This window comes from Mandrillus leucophaeus, unplaced genomic scaffold, assembly GCF_000951045.1.
Source record: "Mandrillus leucophaeus isolate KB7577 unplaced genomic scaffold, Mleu.le_1.0 Scaffold531, whole genome shotgun sequence".
NCBI classification, from domain to species: domain Eukaryota; kingdom Metazoa; phylum Chordata; class Mammalia; order Primates; family Cercopithecidae; genus Mandrillus; species Mandrillus leucophaeus.
The window spans coordinates 50,420-73,655 of record NW_012105709.1 but is presented as its reverse complement, the minus strand read 5'-3'; the positions used below and the strand labels follow the sequence as shown (position 1 = coordinate 73,655).

General features: G+C 38.1%; 1 protein-coding gene across 1 annotated transcript in view; it reads left to right on the top strand.

The window, feature by feature from the left end:
• The window catches only part of UTRN (utrophin), a 512,939-nt gene that overhangs the window by 448,869 nt on the left and 40,834 nt on the right, over nucleotides 1-23,236 (top strand). Inside the window, exon 54 of the mRNA XM_011997130.1 lies at nucleotides 12,281-12,410. Coding sequence (XP_011852520.1) covers nucleotides 12,281-12,410 — 130 coding nt within the window. The remainder of the gene's footprint in view (nucleotides 1-12,280; nucleotides 12,411-23,236) is intronic.

Sequence of the window (23,236 nt, the reverse complement as noted above, 5' to 3'; positions counted from 1 at the left end):
CGTTGGTCAACTAAAGCTCTAAGTAAAATGGCTAGAACCTTCCTCTACAAGTAAGAGTGAACAGAGGCTTTGGAAAGAAATTCAGTCTGAGAGAAGAGCTGAGAAACATGGTAGAATTTTAGATTAGCATCATTTTAATAGTAATGGGCTGGGTGTGACTCTTCCTCCTAAAGCACTGGGATTACAGTGCTTTAGGAGGAAGAGTCAGGAGCATTACTTGAGACCAGGAGTTCAAGACTGGCCTGGTTGACATAGTAAGACCCTGTCCCTACAAAAAAACAAACAAACAAAAAGTCTGGTATTGTGGCATGCAAGTAGTTTAGCTACTTAAGAGGCTGAGGCAGAAGGATCACTTGAGCCTGGGAGTTCAAGGCTGCAGTGAGCTTTGATGGCGTACCAGCCCGGGCAACAGAGTGAGACCCTGTCTCTTAAAAAAAGTAATTTTTTATTCTCCAGCCCTGAATAGTTTCAAAATATCTTTTCATTCACTGTCTCACCAGTGAAGTTAGTAAAATGAGACATATGATTAACATGCAGAGAATTTAAGAGACAAACCCAAGTAAGGGCTCGTGGGCACAGGATGGGTAAGGATGTACCTGTGTGGTGTGGACTGGACTGTACCTAAGGCTTTGGCTGCAAATCTTTATCTGGTTTTACTTTACTGCAGAACGGCATTTTTAACATCTCATTCATTCATACAAAAATGTATTGCCTTTCCACTATACCTGCTCTGGCACAAATTTCAGCCTTTCATGAGGGCTCAGTCTGGCACCAGAGTCAGGTTAGCAAAAAGGTGAGGGAGTGTGGTGAATGCTGGATCACCGGGAGGGAAGGCTGTGGTTCATGCTGCTGGTGCAGGTGGCATTGGAGCCGGATCCCTAAAGGGTCAAAAGGGGTGACTCCTGTGGATTTCTTTGACTTTCACCAGTGAGGGTCAATGAGATTGTTAAGAAAGCAAAACAACACAGATGTTGTCTTGAGACAATAATCTCTTTTATGGGGGCTGGAAGGGGAAGACTGCTTCGCTCTCCTGCTGCGGAATTCCTCCATGCTGCTTTCTTCCGCAGACCTACTTTGTATGAAATGCTCCCGTTTTGCAGGAGTTTTCCTTCCTTGATCCTCTTCTAACAATGGCCTCCTGAGGTTCCACATTTTCTTTTATGCCAGTTTATTCTTTTTTTATTCATTAATCCAAAGGATATACTGAGTGCTGAAATCTAATGAGAAGGAGCACAGCTATTGAAAATTTGAAACAAGGCCAGGTGCAGTGGCTCATGCCCGTGATCACAGCACTTTCGGAGGCTGAGGCAGGTGGATCACCTGAGGTCGGGAGTTCGAGACCAGCCTGACCATGGAGAAACTCCGTCTCTACTGAAAATGCAAAAAATTACCTGGGCATGGTGGTACCTGCCTGTAATCCCAGCTACTCGGGAGGCTGAGGCGGGAGAATCGCTTGAACCCAGGAGGCGAAGGTTGTGGTGAGCCAAGATGGCGCTGTTGCACTCAAGTCTGGGCAACAAGAACAAAACTCCATCTCAAAAAAAAAAAAAAGAAAGAAAGAAAATTTGAAGCAAAAGCCTTCTGAATTGCAAAGACCATGAGGAAGAAATAACTTGGCATGTTCTAGGAACAGAAATAAGGACTTTGAAGCTAGAGATGAGGGTGTATTAGGAGATGACATCAGAGAGTGGGAAGGGTCCAGACCTTGGGAGGAAGTTTAGAATTTATTCTAAGTGCAACAGGAAGCCATGGGAGGATTTTAAACAGAAGACAGGATCTGATTTATCTATCATTTTAATTTTGTAATTTAGAAAATTTTAAGAAAAGTGCGTGCTAGCAAAGTTTGATGTTTGATATACGGACGATTTGGATAATGGCTTTAGATTGAAGAAAGCATAGGAAAGAGTTGCTATTTAAAGAAGGGGGTTGACCCCAGGATTTAGTTCACACCCACATGTTTGCATTTTGTCTGTTCTTAGCTCAGTCCATATGACCAACTGCTAGTTTAGGACAGAAGGGGTTAGCAGGGATTCCCCTCTTCCCTCCAATTCTCTTAGACCCTATTTTCTTATTAAAAGATTTGCAGGATTCGGTCTCAGTCAGTGATGTCAGCAACCCAGCCATTGTGGTGAACTGATGGCACGCTTATGAAGAAAATGAGCAGCTGATTGACTTCTGAGTATTTCTACCCTAAGCCATGCCAGTCACTTCTTTATACCTTCTTATCTTTTAATCTCTTGTCCTTCCCACCAAGTTATAGCAAGTGGGGAGAAATGTTCCCAGACCATTAAAGGAGGATAATTGGGAATCTCTCTATAGATATTTAGAGTTGAATAATCAGCAATACTCGGCTGCCTGGCACTCAGAGGCACACCTGTGGCATCCAAAGAGCACGCTGAGTTCGAAGGAGTCAGAGAGTGGGACAGGAGGAAAGGTGTCTTCAATAAAGTGAATTCAGGCTCTTAGAAATTCTGTTGAGAATGGAAACTGTGATTTTTAGTAGCTACATTCTGATATTTACAATCAGGTCTTCGTTAATCTGCCATTTCAAGAGCTTCATTTAGTTTAAGTAAGTGTTTGGAAGGTACACAATTGGAAAAGCCATGAGAGACTACATTACCTTAAATGTATTTATTCTGTTTGTTTTCTTGAGTTGCTTTCCACCTTATTACCTTTAAGCTAGTTACAATTTTTTTTTTTCAACACACAGTTCGTGTGTATTGGAGAAGGTTGAACTCCCTCCCTCCTCTGTGTACTTATTCATAATGAGGCTCCTTGGTACCCCATGCGTACCTCTTTCAAAGATTTGTGGCACTTAACCACGTTCTGGGCTAGTATTCTCTCTTCCCCTTTAGACTATAAGTTTCTTAAAGAATGGGTTTATAGCTGCTTGTTGCCTTCTCTTATGCCTAGCATGTTTTTTATATATTGTATATATTTGTACTTAAAATTTTTTTTTTGGTGGAAATATTTGTTGGAAAATCTATTATATACTTTAATGCTGCCTAAGGATGGGAGAAAATGTGAATGTTTTCTTTTGGACTCAAGATAATCATCGTGCTCTCCAATTGTTATTTTTGACTCTTGAGGTATTTGGCATGATATCTTCTTCTACTAAACACCTCAGAGCATGAAGCTTCTAAAACACTATTTCAGTATTCCCTTTGTTGTTGTTGTTTTCAGACAGGGTCTTGCTCCGTTGCCTAGGCTGGAATGCAGTGGCGCCATCATAGCTCACTGTAGCCTCAAACTCCTGGAGCCAAGCAATCCTGCCTCAGCCCCCTGAGTAGTTGAGACTATAGGAGTCTCAGCTAATTTTTGTTGTTGTTACTGAGATGAGGTCTAGCTATGTTGCCCAGGCTGGTATCACATTTCTGGCCTCAAACAATGCTCCTGACTTGGCCTCCCAAAGTGCTGGGATTACAGATATGAGCCACCACAGCCAGCCTCGGTTTTCCTTTTTGAGATTATTTTGTATCTTCCCACTTGTTCTAACTGATGCTGGTCTACTGCTTGGAGGCCAAAACTTCACTTTATACAGTTTGTCTGGGAGGGGAATTGAAGGTCTTTTCACATAGCTACTACGGACTGAGCATCCTTTGTGTAAAATGCTTGGGCTCAGAAGTGTTTCAAAATTCAGTTTTTTTGGAATTTTGGAATATTTGTGTATCCATAATGAGATATCTTGTGAATGAGACCCCAGGGTAAACATGAAATTCATTTGTTTGAGATATACCTTGTACACCTAGCCTGAAGGTAATTTGATACAATACTTAAATAATTTCATGCACTAACATTTGTATACATTTGAACCATCAGAAAGCAAGAGTATCAGGTGTGGAATCATTTCAGCACTCAAGTTTCAGATTTTAGAGCATTTCAGATTTGGGATTTTCAGATTAGGGATGCTCAACCTGTAGAATGCAAAACGCATAAGCTTTGTGACAGGTTGTCATGTAAGAGCACTTTTAGCTCAATGGCCAAGCCTCGAGTCAGCAAGTAGCCAAATGTCTGCTGCACAGAGAAGTATGTGGTTGCTAGGTGCCTCTCCCATCAACCACAGGGACTCTTTCCCTAATTTCCTTGATAGAAAATATTTTTACAGAAGCAGTCACCGTCATTCTTCACTCACTCAGCTGTGACAGCACCAGTCTCTAAGCGAGGCATGTACTTGCCTCAGAGCCTTTGACTTTCCACTTTCTCTGCCTAGATTACTCTTTTGCCAGATCATGGCTCGCTCCCTCACTTCCTCCCAGTCTTTTTAAAAATATCACTATCTTTTGGATGCCTTCCCTGACCACTTACACAAAATATTACCAACCCTCATCTTCAGCCCAGCCATCTCTCTCCTGCTTATCCTGTGTGGTACATTTTTATAATAATGAATCATGCCTCCTTGTGTCCACACTCCTATGCAGAGGGAAATGTTTGCTCTTGTGACCAAAAGATGATGTGCATTTTTCCATTCTCTTGAATCTGCTCTGGCTTCATGACATGCTTCAAACAATAGAATGTGACACAGTGATGTGCAAACTCTAAAGCTTTGCTGTCTCATATAAGAACACTTAGGCACATGTAACCATTTGTATTTAAATCACAATTAGATATAAAATTTAAAATTCAGTTCCTCAGTTATACTAGTCGTATTTCAGATATTAAATAACCGAGTGTGAGTAGCAGGTACCATATTGGAGAGCAATTAGAGACCACAGAGAGGGAAACTGAGGTACTCCAGACAATAGGCAGTGATGATTTCCAGACATGTGAGTGGGGCTGTTTTGTCCCGCCCCACCCATCCAAGCTACAGGATGACTGTAGCCTCACCAGTAATCCCAGGTGATACCAGCCAAAGAATAGGTCAAATTGCCAACCCACAGAATCATGAAAAATAATTGTCATTGGTTTAAGCTATAAGTTTTATATAGGTTTGATATACAATCATGATAATGGAAACACTCTTCAATTCTAATGACTGACAGTAATTTTGAAACCATGCCCTAAGGAGTTACCTCATGGGTGAGGATGTGACAAAATGAGGAAGACAGAGTGAATCCATACCATCCATGACAGTGAGATCAGTTCCTTATTTATCTAAAAAGAGAAAAGGATTTTTGCTATTACTAAAATAAAAATCAAAAGCAGACTGAAATACTTATTAATAGCACAGACTTTTACATCAAAAAATTATTACCAGTAATTTGCAAAATAGATAGTTAAAAAATACAGACCTAACTGGAATCCATTAATTATTTCAATTTAAGATGAACAGATTGGGTGACTTTGTTATATCTTGCTCTGGCATATTTTGTAATATTAAATACATAGTATTTAATTCTGAAAGCATTTATTCCTTAATTTATTATGCTCAAGCATTTATTGACTGCTTTCTATATATGTCTAGGTGGGTACGATAGAGGATTTTAAATGATTAAGACCTGAATGTTACCATGGAAGAACTCACAATTTAATGGAGGGAACAGATGCATGGTCAAAATATATGCATATTAGCACAGTATAAGCTGTGTTAGAGGAATGGGAAGTGCTCTAGAAACACTGAGGTGGGAGCAGCCACCTTATTATTGCCTGTACTGAATATACAGAATGAGCTCTGACTTTGCAGATGCACTGGGGATAAAGACTAGAAAAGAAACAAATTAGGCCAGGCGCAGTGGCTCACGTCTGTAATCCCAGCACTTTGGGAGGCCAAGTTGGGTGGATTGCCTGAGCTCAGGAGTTCAAAACCACCCTGGGCAACATGGTGAAACCCTGTCTCTACTGAAATACAAAAAAAAATTGGTCAGGCATGGTGGCACACACATGTAATCCAAGCTACTTGGGAGGCTGAGGCCACAGAATTGCTTGAGCCTGGGAGGCAGAGGTTGCAGTGAGCCAAGATCATGCCACTGCATTCCGGCTTGTGTGACAAAGTGAGACTCCATCTCAAAAAAAAAAGAAAAAAAAGAAAAAAGAAGCACATTACCTAGAGAATTGTTTTGGGTAAAAAACAGAATTATTGTTTTATTTTAACAATAACCTTATTGAGATAGTATTTCAATATCATAATATTTACCCATTTAAAGTGTGCAATTCAGGAGCTTTTAGTATTTTCAGAGAATTGTGCACCATCATTGCTATCTAGATTCATAACTTTTTTTTTTTTTTTTGAGACAGAGTCTCGTTCTGTCGCCCAGGCTGGAGTGTAGTAGCAAAATCTCAGCTCACTGCAACCTCCGCCTCTTGGGTTCAACCAATTCTCCTGCCTCAGCCTCCCGAGTAGCTGGGACTACAGGCTCCCGCAACCACACCCGGCTAATTTTTATAGTTTTAGTAGAGATGGGGTTTCACCATATTGGCCAGGCTGGTCTTGAACTCCTGACCATGTGATCCTCCTGCCTCAGCCTCCCGAAGTGCTGGGATTGCAGGCGTGAGCCACTCCACCTGGCCCATAACTTGTTTATATTCCAAAAAGAACATCCATACCAATAAGCAGTCATTCCTATCCCTCCCCTCACTCTCCAAGTTCTCCAGTCTTAAGCAACTGGCAGTCTACTTTCTGCCTCTATAGACTTGCCTGTTTGGGGCATTGCATGGTAATGGAATCTTACACTATGCCCTTTCATGTTTAGCTTCTTTCACTGAGCATGTTTTTAAAATTCTTCCGTGTTATAGCATATATCAGTATTTCATTCATTTTTATTAATGAATAAGATGTCATTCATTGTGTTAATGGATATATCACATTTTGTTTATTCATTCAACAGGTGATGGATATTTGGGTTGTCTCCATCTTTTGACTGTTATGAATAAGGCTACTATAAACATTCATGTAAGAGTGTTTATGTGGACATATGTTTTACTTTTTCTTCAGTATATACCTATGTGTAGAATTTCTGGGTCATGTTGACAATTCTGTGTTTAACATTTTGAGGACATGCCAAACTGATTTCCAGAGTGGCTGTGATATGGGTTGGCTCTGTGTCCCCACCCAAATCTCACCTTAAATAGTAATAATCCCCGCGTGTCATGCGAGGGACCCAGTGGGAGGTAATTAAATCATGGGGGCAGGTTTTTCCCGTGCTGTTTTTGTGATAGGGAATAAGTCTCAGGAGATCTGATGGTTTTATAAAGGAGAGTTCCCCAGCACATGCTCTCTTGCCTCCCGCCATGTAAGACGTCCCTTTGCTCTTCCTTCATCTTCTGCCATGATTGTGAGGACTCCCCAGCCATGTGGAACTATGAGTCCGTTAAACCTCCTTCCTTTATAAATTACCCAGTCTCAGGTATGTTTTTATTAACAGCATGAGAATGGACTAATACTGGCTGCAATTTTACCATTCCACCAACAAGCATCAAGGTTCCTGTTTCTTCACATCCTCACCGAAAGTTGTTATTATCGGGAACAGAACTGTTTTGAATGAAAATATAAACTCATTAAAACAGAAAAATTCTAATTAGATTATGTTATATGTATTTAAGGTGGCCCATATATCAGTCACGTGATATTGGAACTTAAAGCTAAATGCCACTTTGTAGCTCTGTGTACAAAACACCTCGCTGGAGTCTAATGATCTTATCATTAGTGTTCACCAGGTGGTTGGGAAATGCAGGTTTTCTTTTATGTCTAATTGAGAGAGGTAAAGGGTGAAATGATTATATGTGTAAAGCTGTTGAAAGTTAAATCTATGTCTGACATACAATTAAATATAATTGAAGTAGGACAAATTGAATAACAAAATTAAATTTACAAAATAGGATATGAATGAAAATTATTGCATGTATGCTGCTTGGTAGGATATTTGGGTGGTGCATTAGCATGAGGGCCAGAACCCCGTATTTGTACTTACTTGACGTGGTTCCCACCTGCCCAGGCTTGCCTCCTGTACTTCCCTACATTGGCATATCAAAGGAGTTCACGAGACATTCTCCAGCCAGCACCCTGCACAGAGAGGATTTCTTTCTTTTTTCTTTTTTTTTTTTCCCTGAAGCACATGAGTTTAGTGTGGTTAGGAAGGAAAATAGAATCTGACTCAGACTTGCTTTTAATGAATCCAGGAGACCTGACAATGATATAAAAAACAAAAATAAAAATCTGACAGTACCCCCCAACTTGTCAGTGGCTTTCCATAGCCCATGATTGGGATGAGTGAGTCTCAGTGCATAAGTCTCAGTGCATTGCAGTGGTCTCTGTGGCTTGACCTCCGCCCACACCTTCAGCTTGAGCTGCTGCCACTCTCTGAGTACTGAAATGTTTGTAGTTCCCTGAGGGCACATACTGTGACACTCCTGCATTCTCTGCTAGTGTTTAGTTTCCTTTGCTGGGAGTACCTTCCTCTCTCTGCAAGACTCAATTTAGGCACCACCTCCCCCAGGAAGCATTACAGATCCCCCAAGGCTCTACTAGGTCCCAGACATGGCATTAATCTGGGTGCGTTGTTTACCATGCTGAACAAAAATGGAAAAAGTCTCTAGTCTAGTGGAGATTATATTTTACCTAAGAGAGAAACTGAACAAGAAATATAGAAATGTCACCTACCTTGCATAGTAGAAGGTGACAGGTCTAGGAAATACAAAGATAGTTAAGCAGAATAATGAGAATGGAAAATGTAGGGGGTGGGAAAGGTGGAATGCTACATTCAATAAGGCAGGTGGATGGGCCTCACCTTCTAGACGGCCTTAAAAAGGGTGAGGGAATCTGTGATGTGGCTAAATCTCAGAAAAGAGCTTTCCAGGCAGAGCAAACAGCCAGCCAAAGAGATTACTCTATTGTCAGAGTCTCCATGTTAAACTAATAAAATTCCATCCATAAAGGAAGTTGATAGGTTGGTTTTCCAAAGTATCCTTTCTATATATAGACCAATATATACATATTTCCATTTCAATTTTTGAAATGTAAAATGAAGTTCAAAGACAAATCTCTCCTTTGCCCTCTTCCCACCCCACACTCCTACACAATGCACATTTTGTGGACTATTAATAGTCTAGAATTCCTAGTCAGAAATTACCGTACACCTAAGTTGCATGGATCATATTGTCTTCTTTCTCCAACACAAGATCTGGATTTGCCTGTGAAATACATGCCCATAGTAGTTTTATATTTCCTGAGGGCCGGTTCTGCCTCTGCTCTTCCTTCTCTCAGTCATTTACCTTTATGTCCTGTCTTCTCTCATTTTTTAATTTCTTTCTACATAATTGCCTATTGCTGTTTTCTGGTTGATCTTTTGTGCTAAATTCTAATTGCCATGGTGTGAGTTCTTCCTCCTATTTGATAAAACAGAGTGAAGAGGTGTTCTAAGGTCTTCACCTTCTCTTCAGTGGCTTGCATTAAATCCGTACATTTCTGAGACTTCCCCTTCCCCAGGAAGAAATCTAGCATAGCGCTTGCACAGCGTTTAAAGAATCTTTACTACTCCTGGGCCGGGCTCGGTGGCTCTTGCCTGTAATCCCAGCACTTGGGAGGCCGAGGCAGGCAGATCATGAGGTCAGGAGATCGAGACCATCCTGGCGAACATGGTGAAATGCAATCTCTACTAAAAATACAAAAAATTAGCCAGGCGTGGTGGTGGGCGCCTGTAGTCCCAGCTACTCGGTAGGCTGAGGCAGGAGAATGGCATGAACCCGGAAGGTGGAGGCAGTGATTGCAGTGAGCCGAGATTGCACCACTGCGCTCCAGCCTGGGTGACAGAGCAAGACTCTGCCTCAAACAAACAAAAAAAAAACAAAACCTACTCCTAGATGGGTGTGGTGGCTTACACCTGTAATCCCAGCACTTGGGAGGCCAAGGCAGGTGGATCACCTGAGGTTGGAAGTTTGAGACCAACCTGGCCAACCATGGCCAACATGGTGTAAAACCCCATCTCTATTAAAAATACAAAAATTAGCTGGGCGCAGGGGTGGGCACCTGTAATCCCAGCTACTTGGGAGGCTGAAGCAGGAGAATCACTTGAACCTGAGGTTGCAAATGAGCAGAGATTGCACCACTGCACTCCAGCCTGGGTGACAGAGTAAGACTCCATCTCAAAAAAAAAAAAAAAAAAAAAGGAATGTTTACTGCTCCCATATTTACTGATTAGATTTGGGTTTGGGAGATATCTTGACCACTAAAATTTAAAAAAATAATTTTGCTATATTACCTACTATTTTTCACAATTTTTAAGTAGCATGATTTTTCATGTCATTATTATATATTTTTAGGTGATTTTGGAAGTAAATGCTAGGAATATTTTTATTCCTCTAGAGCTTCGTGCTCTAATAACATAATAATCTAAGTTAAAGAACTGGCTCAAGACTTGTAAATGTGTATTTTTTTGGATTAAAAATATTTTTTTCCATTTCTCTTGTGTCTCTTTTTATTTCCATATATTAAAGTTTTAAGTGCCAGATGTATATAATCTTTTTTTTTTTTTTAATTTCCTGAATGTCACATCCTGAAACTTCTTCACAAGCTGCGTTTGTTAAACAGGAGATGGTGGAAGGTTTGCTATCCCCGCCCGCCCCCGCCACCACCCCCCACCAACCAACATAGTCATTTAATGCTCATCAGTGATAATTGCTCTGCGAATTTAGTTGATTTACCTTGCTGTCAGTGTTCGGTTTTACGGAATCTAGGAAAGATATATAAATGTACTTTTTCATTTTAGAGAAAGTTTTATTTTATCCTATATCCTGTGTTACATCACTATATTTTAATTGTGGATTTTTTGGTTCACTTTTCTCCTTTATTTTAAATTTTTTATCGAAGTAATAATTGCGTAGTTTAAAAGTCAAATTATATTGACAATACTTACACACAAAAAATAGTATTTACGTCACTCTGTCTCTCACTAGTTCTTGTCAGCTCTTCTCATCCCTCCCCACCTGTGAGGGTTAAGCTACACTTTGGTTAGTCCAAACGCACTTTCCAGTACGCTTACCACGTTATGACTTATCTCCTCTATACACGCATAGGAAAATTATCAGTAATAGTGGTTTCTAGAGTAGTACTTGAGGAGGGTGACAGGCGGCATGTGCATGCTTCATGACCTTACTCAATCAAGCACTCTACTCTTGATTTACTGCTAAATCCTCCTTGAATCTTTCGATTTCCTAAAGGCTATCATGAGATTTTCTGGATATAGAAAATGTAGCCCATTAGTTTCTGTCAACTTCATTACCATTGGTTTGTGTGTGTGTGTGTGTTGCTTAGATCCATATTTTACATAAGATGATTATTCTGGTATTTCTAGATTTTTTCATTCTTTCTTTTTATTGACAACGGAAGAAAAGGATCTAGCCTGCAAATACTGTAACATCCCAACATAGTGATGTCAAATACTACTAAAAATTTAGTTGTCTTCCAAAGGAAATATTTTATTCATTCTAAAATATAATGAAAGTTCAGTATTTTAGAAAATAAAAGTCTGACTTTTCATAATAGGTTGCCAGGAAACTACACTGAAAGCAAAATATTAGAGCCAGTAGGTGGTTATGTGTTTAATTTTAAGAGGATAACAATATTAACAAATTCCATTTGGCAACAGCATTAAAATTGCACCTGAGAAAATCTTCATTTACTCTTATCTTGCAGCAGTCGCTGAAGGAGTTTTGTTGTTTTTATAGGTGCAGGGGTGAAAGTTTAGCTCCACTTAAAAGAACAAAGGTGCTAAAGAGAAACTATTCTGAGAATCATCGATTTGCATGAAAAACTTCACAAAAGAAAAATAGTAATTGCCTCAGCATGAGAGATGGAACATATTTTAAGATAATTGCAGATTGTTTTGTATGTGCTCTCATTGGTTTAGTTTTGATTTCATGTATGTACTTTGTTTCTATCTCATTTTGTTTTTTCTTAATGGATTCTAAATAATGTAAAACCCTTCAGAGGCTCTTATTGCTACTTGTGAAATTACCTTTCTCTGTATCATTGGATGTAATTTTTTTGTCAGTCAGTCTTACAAGAAAAAAGTATCTTAGCAAAGGCTATTATATTTTATCAATCTGACATTTGTGAAAAACCTAAAAGTACATTTTGCGCAAATTCAAATACACTGTAACAATTTCCCTTAGGTGAAAATTTTAAAGCTGTTTCTTTTTTTGTACAGTTAAGTTTTACAGAAATTATCTTTTTTCCTTTGTGTTTTTCTTCATATCTATAAAATTTACATTTTGGCTTCTAACTTAGCTGCAATGCTTGCTATTAGTCATTTTCTTGCTAAGTGTGGTCAGAAGTGGTATAGTTGACAATGTCGCTTAATTTGGTGAACACGTGAGGTTACAAACTCAACTTTTGCTTCTCTTTTGAAAGGCCCTGAGACGAGAGTTAAAGGAGAAAGAATATTCCGTCCTGAATGCTGTCGACCAGGCCCGAGTTTTCTTGGCTGATCAGCCGATTGAGGCCCCTGAAGAACCAAGAAGAAACCTACAATCAAAAACAGGTGAGACTGATTTCTCCACTACATCATAAAAACACATGCTAGGAGAACAAAAGACCCAAAATCAAGTGGGAAATTTCCTTATAGCATTTTAGTATCTAATATTTAAATCTTTTCTTCTAAGTGTTACTTTATTCAAATATGTCATTAATTAACAGATATCTAGATTCTTAAATTAAGAAAATAAAATTTTTGTATATCTCAATATCAATTTTAAAGGAAATTAACTGCAGAAAAAATGGATTGATCTAAAAAGTGTACTATAACTATAAAAATAATTTCTGTAAGAAATAAAAATTTATATTTCTTATAAACCAGTTACATGATAAATAATTGCAGGTAGTAGTAGGAAGTTATTAAAATATAAAAGTAAATATATAAAATATTTCAAGGTCTATAAGTAAGATTACTTTTGATAATGACACACCAAAGTCCTTTCTTTTACAAGCAGACATTTCTTTAATTTTAAAATAACACAGTGTAGTGTTTATTTACTTTGACTTAAAATTTAAATGATAACTACCTTACTAGCAAATTTACTAGCAAAAAAAAATTTCTTACATTTAAACATGTTATGTGATAATAATTGCAAGTAGAAGAAATTTATTAAAATATAATAGTAACTATATAAAATATTTAAATATCTATATGTAAGGTTACTTTTAAAAATGAGACACCTAAATACTTTTCTTTTACAATCAGACAACAGCATTTGTTTGATTTAAAAATAACCTGCCACTGCACTCCAGCCTGGGCGACAGAGCGAGACTCCGTCTCCAAAAAAAAAAAAATAAATAAATAAAAATAAAATAAAAATAACCTGTAACATTTATGTACTTTAGCTTAAAATTGAAACAGTAACTACCCTACTAACAAATAGCAATACATCATATAATAAACTTAAGAGAAAATGTGTAATGAATTCTGGGTCCATTGTATATCTGTATTGTGGTTTTTCACTGCTGACAATAAAATCATTCTGATACATTTTTAAAAATAAACATGCCATTCAAAATCATTTTTCATCATTCACTTCGCATAGTAACAGCAAACCTGAAAGATTACCTCTTACTGTGTAAATCATAAACATTTATTACTTGTAAGGGAAGCATAGTTGGAAAATGCTTTCTTTGACTATAACTGGAACTGGATCGGACATATGGACAGGTAGCCATTTTCCTACTGAATCGTATGCAAGGAACCTTCTTCAGTCTGAATAAATTTCCTATCAAGACCATAATCTTTTTGACTCTCTGAAACTAATTCTATATATGTGTGTGTATGTACACACACACGCACACACACACAGAGCACACTTAACTTGTCTGGCATTTCTTTTTATTTTCTGCTGGTGGTATCACCATCTTTCCATTTAGCCTCCTAGAAAGCTAAGTCATTGTTGAGTCTTCCACTTTTCACCAAATCCGGTGGTCTACAAATCACTCATAATTATTATTTCTTTTCTTCTTCTTTTTTTTTTTTTTGAGATGGAGTCTCACTCTGTCACCTAGGCTGGAGTGTAGTGGCACGATCTCGACTCACTGCAACCTTGCCTCCTAGGTTTAAGCGATTCTCATACCTCAGTCCCCCACATAGCTGGGACTACAGGCATCTGCCACCATGCCCAGCTAGTTTTCGTATTTTTAGTAGAGATGAGGTTTCTCCATGTTGGCAAGGCTGGTCTCGAACTCCTGGCCTCAAGTGATCTGCCTGCCTCAGCCTCCCAAAGTGCTGGGATTACAGACGTAAGCCACTGCACTCAGCCTTACATTTGCTATTTCTGTCTTTGAAGAATTATTCCTTCTGAGTACTGTGTGTGTATATATATATATAAAATGTATACACACACACGTACATATACACACAATATATTCATGTGCACACACATACTGCCATTAATTCCATAATTCCACATTCTCAGGCTTCTGTGTGTAGACTTGGAATAGTTTTAGGCAGAATCTGTTGCTACTTTTGGTAGCATCAGTCCCATTGCATTGTTCTATCATCTGTGTGAAGCACATAGTATTTGCCCATATATTCTCCCTTGTCCACTTAGTCTACTACTGATAAGTAAATCTTATCATATAATCATATTCATGTTTCTCCCCTGATTATACATCTTTCTTGACTTTCCATTACATACTGAAAAAAAAATCTTGGCCTCCAGCATGACATATTTTATTTTATTTTATTTTCATTTTATTTAATTTTATGTACTATTTTGAGACAGGTTTTGCCCTGTTGTCCAGGCTGGAGTGTAGTGCTGAAATCATGGCCAACTGCATGTCAGTGTCCCAGGATCAAATGATTCTCCCACTTCAGCTTACTGAGTAGCTAAGATTATAGGCTATGTTTTTAAAAAGTTTTCGTAGAGATGGAATCTCATTGTATTGTCTACGTTGGTCATGAACTTCTGGGCTCAAGCCATCTTCCCATTTTGGTCTCCAAAAGGGCTGAGATTACAGCCATGAGCCACCATGCCCAGCCTAACATAGTTATTTTAAAAATCTTTGTAGACCGGGCACGATGGCTCATACCTTTAATCACAGCACTTTGGGAGGCCGAGGCTGGTGGATCACGAGGTCAGGAGATGGAGACCAGCCTGGCCAACATGGTGAAACCCTGTCTCTACTAAAATATAAAAAATTAGCCAAGCTTGGTGGTTCATGCCTGTAGTCCCAGCTACTCAGGAGGCTGAGGCAGGGGAATCGCTTGAACCTGGGAGGCAGAGATTGCAGTGAGCCGAGATAACACCCCAGCCTGGTGACACAGCCAAACTCTGTCTCAAAAAAAAAAAAAAAAAAAAACTTTGTAATTGAAGCCCTCCTGATTTTTCAACAAATTTTTTACTACCATTTTTATAGTTCCATAACCAATCTATACTATCTACTTCCTTGAATGATTTTGGAACTGTCTTGTCATGGATGTGCTACCTTCTCTTCTTTCATCTTTTGAAGTTTTTTCAAAAGAACATTTTAAGGCTTGCTTATGTCCTTCATATACAATATTAGAATGGTTAAGAGCCTTAGAGATGAACTAGTCCAAGGCTACTCACTTAATAGATGAGAAAACTGAGGTCCATCAAGGAAAAATGAACTGCTCAGGTCTCAGCCCAGTCCTGTTGGATATCTAACATATGCAGCTTTTATTTGTATTGATTTTCAGATGTTAACATTTTCTTACTTACCCTAAGTTCAGGAATCTAGTTTTGATCATTTTACAACCTGTGCAATGCCTGTGTATATCAGGTACTCAATAAAAGTTTCATGAAGGGTACATGACTGCCTGAGTAAATAAGAGGTATAAAGAAATTCATTTATTTATTATTCTGACTTTATATACAACCTATTACAAGAATGTTTTTATGAGCTAGATGTTTAACAATGATTCCTTTCTACCCCACTCTTCCCACCACCATCACCATATTTAACAACAAGGAAAATGAGCCCAGATATCTCATGTACCCCATAAATATATGTATACTTATTGTGTACCCACAAAAATTTTACAAAAAGGAAACAAGCCCAAACTGTAGAGAATTCTTTGAAAGAGTTGAACTCATCAGTACTTACTTTTCCTCACAATCTTGAGTCTATAAAGAATAACTGTAGATGGGAGAAACTGATATTATCAGCAGTAGAGTAATTGCATTATTGGTTTTTAAGACAAAATGGAAATAAACCCCAACTTTTCTAGAATAAGTGCTCAACATTTACGAAATTCCTTTCCTATATCTATCAAGAAACCCCTGCCCCCTCCTGCCACCCTGAGTCCATTCTTCCTGCAGTCTTTGCATCTTACCTCATGCCCCTCCATCTTCTGGGTTGCTCAGGCTAAAATCCATTGGTCGCTATTGGCTCCTTTGTCCTTTTGTCACCCAAATCCATTTTGTCAGCAAGTCTTGTCATCACTACATTCAAAATGTACCTAGAATATGATCCTTTATCACCACATCTACTATGCTCTCCTGGTCTAAGCCCCTACTACCCCTTGGATGATTGCAGGTTCCTTCAACTCATCTCCCTGCTCTGACTTTGCTCCCTTATTAGAGATTTCCAACACAACAGCCATAAGGAGCATTTGAATATATACGTCATATCATGTGACTCAGAGAAGTCAGATACTTATAATGGCTCACAGACTCTATGCCAGGGGATGCCATGTTACGTTTCTGACTTGGTCTCTTATTATGGTCCCTTTCATTCCACTTCCTGCAGGTGTAAGCTCCATGAAGACAGAGGGTTATTTTTTTTTTCCACTGCTGTGTTTTGTAATATTACATGGTAGGTGCTTATTACATAGTGTTTGAATGAATACATACATAAGCTGAGTACTGTCCAAGATGGATAAAGAAGTATAAGACATGTTCCTGAGGTTTCAATTTAGTGGGAGATCAAAACTAGCACAAAGGGTGAGAAGGCAAGCCATGTAAAAGTGTCCATACTCATGCACTCAGTTGTGTCCTGAGGATTCTAAGTGATGTGGGCATTCCAGGAGAGAAGGACTCTGAGGGTCAAAGTGGAGAGGTTGATTTCTGAGCTAGTCTTAGGCGTATGGACAGGTAGGAAGTGATTAAGTTCGAGAAAGATGGATGGCCATACTGGGGGACAGGATCCTTAGCAGAACAGCTCAGCCATAAGGAAAATGCAGCTGTATTTTGGGGAGTCAGTAGACAGCCTGGCCTGGTTGCCTGTACGGCAGATGGGGATGAGATGCTTGTATGTGCTGAACAGTTCAGGCTACAGAGGACCTGGAAAGTCAGGCAGAACACTGTAACTTCATACAACAAGAAAGAAGGTGCTACTACAGTTTTGTTTTTTTAAGCTTGGGGAAAAAAATAAGAAGTTCACTTGTCTCATCTTATCCAATTTAAAATCTACCTTCAGTCGGCTTTTCTTGTCTCCTTGCTTCCCGAGTACTTTGCAAAGTTTATAAAAAGCTACTTTAAAGCAGTACAAACTGTTACATCACTAAAACTCCACATTATTCTAGACTCTCCTCAGTGGTCAGTCATTTAAGGGTTAAAATGATATTGTATAATTTTAAAAAAAGTTTCATGAACATTCTAGTTATGGATCATAGTGTTGGTGAGGAAGTCTGTACATTTGGGCATTCATGTTTCAAATCCCTAATAAAATGTCTAGAAAGATACACAGGAAAAAAAAAAAAAAAGATACTGGCTTTTGAGTTCTTATTTTACTGCGACATTCAGGATGTTTTAAGCCTCATGTTTTTAATACTACATTTGGGGGGCAAGAAAAAAAAAGTCATGTCAATTTAACTTTATGTTAGTTTTTTTGTTTATTTGTTTGTTATTAGCAATGTTCATACTGCCTCCTTTCCTGACATTATTTTCTATAACACTGGCTGATTTTACCTGTTGTTAAAAATAAGTCAAAGAAAACTATCCATAATAGCTTTTATAGTTTCGTTGTTTACTATGACTTATGCACATCTGCTATTAGAAGCAGCAAGCATTTGAACATTAGTTATCCTGTTTGATGCTGAAGTACTCAATGTTGGAGAGATTAGATCTGGAAGAAATCAAGTGATTTTTTTTGGTTCTATTCAATAAGCATTTTGTGAGTATGTGATGTGTACCATGTTATAAAGACATACCAAGATGGAGTCACCTCTTTTCTTTTAAGTAACTATTCTAGAAAACACTTTCCTCCATGATTTTTATCTCCAACGCCTTTTTTCCTTCCAACTCCTTTAAAATTTTTTTCTATTATTAATTATCTTATAGTGTTGTATGTATTTTTAAGTATTTAAAAATTACTATTAATTGACCTTTCCACATTAGTTTCCTCCATACCAATCTTATGCCAGGCCTATTTCAATATATTCTTAATTGGCATTTCTCCATTAACATAAATCCTAAAATGATAAACCTAAAGCACAAACCTGTCATGAGGTTTCCTGGGGACAAAAACTGTTCGTAGTGCATGCCATGGGGTCTGAGCTCCTCCACCTGGCACAAAAGACTGCACAGCATTTTGGCCTCAGCTTTTCCATCCAGCCCCACCTCGTGCCTCTCTTCACTCCACTCTTGAGGTTCATTGGAAGCCAGGCTCCTCACGACGTTCTGCAGGTAGTGGTCTTCCTTGCCTTTGCCCCATTGCCCATCCCGGTCTTCTGCCTGTAGGTCCTCTGACCTGATTTCCAACGCTTGCCTCATTGGCCCGCGCAGCTGCTGGTCATCCTGCCGGCTCTGCTGGGGCTTTGTGTCTTCCTGGACGCTTTCCCTTCCCGAGCTCTCTGCCATGATTCCCTGGCACCCTGTTGTCTCTCTCACTGTGTTTTCCAATGTCTGTGTCTGAAGCTCAGCCCTTTCCTCTTTTTTTAGTGACTACCCTCATTGATGCAGAATCTGAAAGAGTGTAAAAAAATGATCTGAGCAGCCAGGATAGAGATTGTGTGGAAAACATAGTGCAGATCCTTTTCTTAGATCATGGGAAAGAAGCCACTGAAGTACTTCTCAGAGGTATTAACTTCTACTGTAGACACTGGTATGAACTTGATGTCCGGTGAGTGATAGGTAAGTAGCAAAATGAAGTGACAGGACAGGGACAAAGATTAATGGTGAGAAATGACTCCAGCAGTCTGACAGCAATAAGGAGAAAGAAATGATAAAAAAGATATGCAAGAATCCTAAAATGAAACAAAACCAGGTAGTCTTTGGAACTTTCAACAGTAAAAGAAAACTGAAGCTGTGGATTATGGTGTGCGTATTTCTGAAGACAGAATATAAATCAGTTAAGAGAAGGCATAGGAACTTATATTATATTTTAGTAAATTTTCTTCCAAAATGGTAACCATAGAAAAATAGAGCTAAATGGGTAAAGTGTAGCTCTTTGGAAAACTCAACTACTCAAATTTCTGCTTACAAATGGCTACTAAGTAAATATGATTTTTAGCCGAACTAAAATTATCTGAATCCGTGTAGAAATTTTGCCAAGTTCACAACTTTGTCAGTAGTCCCTGACTTTTGTTTGAGCAATATGGAAATACTTAATTTCATTTAATTTGTATCATGTCAATGTATACTTTTTCCTTTTAATGCAATTGAACTGTTTTTCATTTGATTTTAATCCCTAGTTTGCATGTGTTAGAAAGTATCACAGTACAACAGTCTCTCATCCTTTGCATTGTTCTTTGTACTTTTCAAGCCACCTTTATATTCATTCTCCTGTCTATCCCAATGAATTGAGCTGATCATACAATATGATTTTAAAAAATAAATAAAAACACAAAGGTCAAGAAGGTATTATGGTGCTGACCAAAGTCATCCAGCTAATGAAAGGTAGATTCAAGAGTAGATCCCTAAGCATCTATGACAATGACTTCCTTAACCTCTGGATTTTGGCTGGCTTTTGACTCATCCCTTCAATTCTATCTCCTCTGTCTGTGTTCACTGACAGCCATCTAGCCCCTAACTTCCTAACTTCTCCTTGATCTCAATGTCTAGAGCCTCTTAACCTTGCATCCATGTTTTCTGGTCTCTCCCTTGTGCTGCCAACCTCCCCTGGCTGTTCTCAGTCCCAGATCAGAATTCCTGTGTGAACCACACTGCTGCACAATGAAGCTGTACGAGACAACAGCCTTCACCCACCCCTACCCCCAGACCTCCAGAGGGAATCAGGGAATACTTGTGTCTTCTCTTCTGTTCATTACCTTCAGTTCAGTTTAAAAGTCAGATATGCACAGGGGAGTTGGTGCCTTCTGTCAGTCTTCCTCTCTCTATACCACATACAGATGCTGGCAGGCAGGCATGCATATGCACAGGCACCCACGACCAAACATATTTTATGATTTAAAGCTATCAATCACTAAATAAAACTGCTAACAATTTTATAGGCTATTTCACCTCTAAATGTGTTTAGAAAATTACACAATTCATTGTATACATATGTATGGAGAAAACACCTGTCCTCTGCTTTTGATATTTTTAGATTAAAAAAGAGATTGCATTATTTTGTTCATCAGTTTCCTCAGGAATCGTCTTTAAAATTATTACAGTTAAAACATTACCGTCACTACAACTACTATTTTATTTAAGCTGCCATTTCCGTTTCAGTCTGGAGCAGTCAGTTTTGCTTAATTTAAATATTTTATTAATAATCATAGAAAAACCCAGTTATTACTTAATTTAGTATACTTGTGCATGTATAGTTGAGTATAGTGGGTATAGTTGTGTATGTGTGTATATGCATATGCATATACAACTTTATATAGTTGTGTATGAATGTATATGTGATGAATAGTTAATAATAATTTTTCAGATAAAAAGTACATACGGGTTAAAGTTTTCCTCTTTGGTCCTTTGACAGATGGCTATGTATATTTAGTAGTATTTAATATTTAACTCAGGGTATACTGTTTAATTTTTAAATATTTCCTGATATTTTGGAAAACCAAGTATTAAGAGTATTTTTCTTCTCTGTAAAATCTCACATATTTTGTGATCTAACGAAGAATTGATAAGTGACATATTCAGTCTATTATGTCAGTCCACTTTATGCCAGTATTAGCAAACTTATGCAAATACAATTTCATAGTTATTAAATGAGTGAAGATTTGAAATTTATATAGTTTAGTAGAAGTTACTTTTATATTCTCCATATAACTTAAGGTTATAACATCATTTTCTTGTATGTAATAAAATGAGTACAAATTACACATTAGTTAATACAAGTAATTGGGCTAGTAAAACTAATGGGTGTTTTCTCCCGGGGCTTTTGTTTTCCTTATAACAACTTTATTAATTGGAGCCTCACTCATTGTAAATGACAGGCACACAGCTTCCCTAAGTGTAGGCATGAAGGGGAAGGCATCGGCCTCCATAACCGAACCACGGCAGAGACGTAGCTGACCACAGGGACTGGAATACCACCCAGAAGGCTTTTCTCCATGTCTTCCTTTCTGCTTCTCTGTACAGGTTTTGATTTTCTTAGCTTTCCTATAACCGTATAGCTCACAACCTCATACCAGGAAGGGCTCACCCTTCTTTAGATCCAGAATATTCCAGGAGAGGGCTCTGGTTGACTTGGCTTGAGTAACATGGGACTCAGGGTCTGCTAGGATTGGCAGACCCTCTTCATAATATCATGCTAAATGGAGGAAGTATCCAATCCCATAAAAGAAGGGGAAAGTGAAAAATGGTGGTAAATGCAGACATTCCCAACAAGCCAGCATTTCACAGGTGCTGACCATGTGCCACACACTGTGCCAGGAAACTTACCTGCCTTGTTTAATTGCATTCTCATAATAACTTCTTGAGGGTGAATACTTACCACCCATTCTACAGATGAGGAAACTGAGAGTCTGAGAGGCTTAGAGGCATACTGTCTTCTATGTGACAGAGCCAAAATATGAACTAAGGCTTATGTCACAAAACTTGATGCTTTTAAAACTGCCATAGTGTACTATCTTAAACTACTTCAATAATAGTTAGTATTGGTAGATATTCAGTAGACACAACATTTTATTTTCTATATTCTTTGATTTTAAAATAATTCACACAGTAATTGAACATATTTATAACTCTTTGCTTTTTTCTTTACTGTTTCTCTTTCTTCACTGAAATACCACAAGGCATAATGGAATCATAAACAGTTCACTGATTTCCTAACACCGAGGGAGAAGGTGTCTAGGCAATATTAGACTTTGTCTTTTTAATTTTCATATAAAAACTTGAAGTGTAAGTAATTGCTTTCAGGCCTATAGACGACGACAATAATTTTGTTAGCTTCTCAAGTCCAATTTAGATTCATAAAGTTGTAATGCATGAAAAAGCACAGAAAAATATAATGTTACTTTCTTTTCCAGTGTTCTTAACTACAGAGGAGTAATGTGATTTTTCACAAATTAAAGTTCCATAATATCTGTATGAATATAATGCGTCTAGTCTTCAACTTTTCTAAAACATAACGAGCCAGCTGAGTAAGCCCATCGATTGGGTAAAAATTTGGAAAATGTTTTTCATGCTAACTCCTACTGTAGTAATAAAATCTCATTTAAAGAAACAACAGTCCTCATGAAGAATTATATGATAAAGGTGGCAGTAAAATCTCATTTAAATAAACAACAGTTTTCATGAAGAATTATATGATAAAGGTTTGTTTGATGGACATAGCATTTTCAATTAATTGTTTACCATCTGTTATATTCTCTAATCAGTGTTACAGCCATTCATAAATCACATTTGCCTCATAAAAAGATGGCAATAGTTTACACGTGTGTATTTTATTATAATCAGCATCTGGGACATTACTTTCTGATTTAAACATAAAGGACAGGAGGATACAAGGCTCTTTTAGTGTGGTATAATATACTTATTTTTTGTGATTGTTGTTGTTCTTAGTAGAAAGCTGGAATCTTCCAAGAATTGGAGGTTTTGTCATTTTTTAAGAAGTATAATCCTAGCAAAGGCATCAACTCTCCTCTTCAATTAAGCTCATCACTTATTTTGGCAGTACATAAACATAAGCCATATTTAACTTATTAGAATGGCAGAGCATGGATAGAAAGCTCCAGACTTCTTTGTAGCTCGATCAATCACTAGGGGCTGTGTTTAGCTGGCAAGCAGCCTTGGGAGAGATGGGCAGTTGTGTGGCAAGAAATAAAAGACTTTGAATCTAAATCTCCTGTCCTTTGATTCTTGAAGGAGAAAGGGGAGAATTTTCTTTTTTATTTTCTTTTTCTAGTTAAAGATATTGTACAGAGATTGATTTGTGCATTTAACAAGTACGTTTTGAGTGCCTACCATTTGCAAGGGAGTGTTCTAGATACTCGGGATACAGTAGTGGGCAAAACAGATGTTTTTT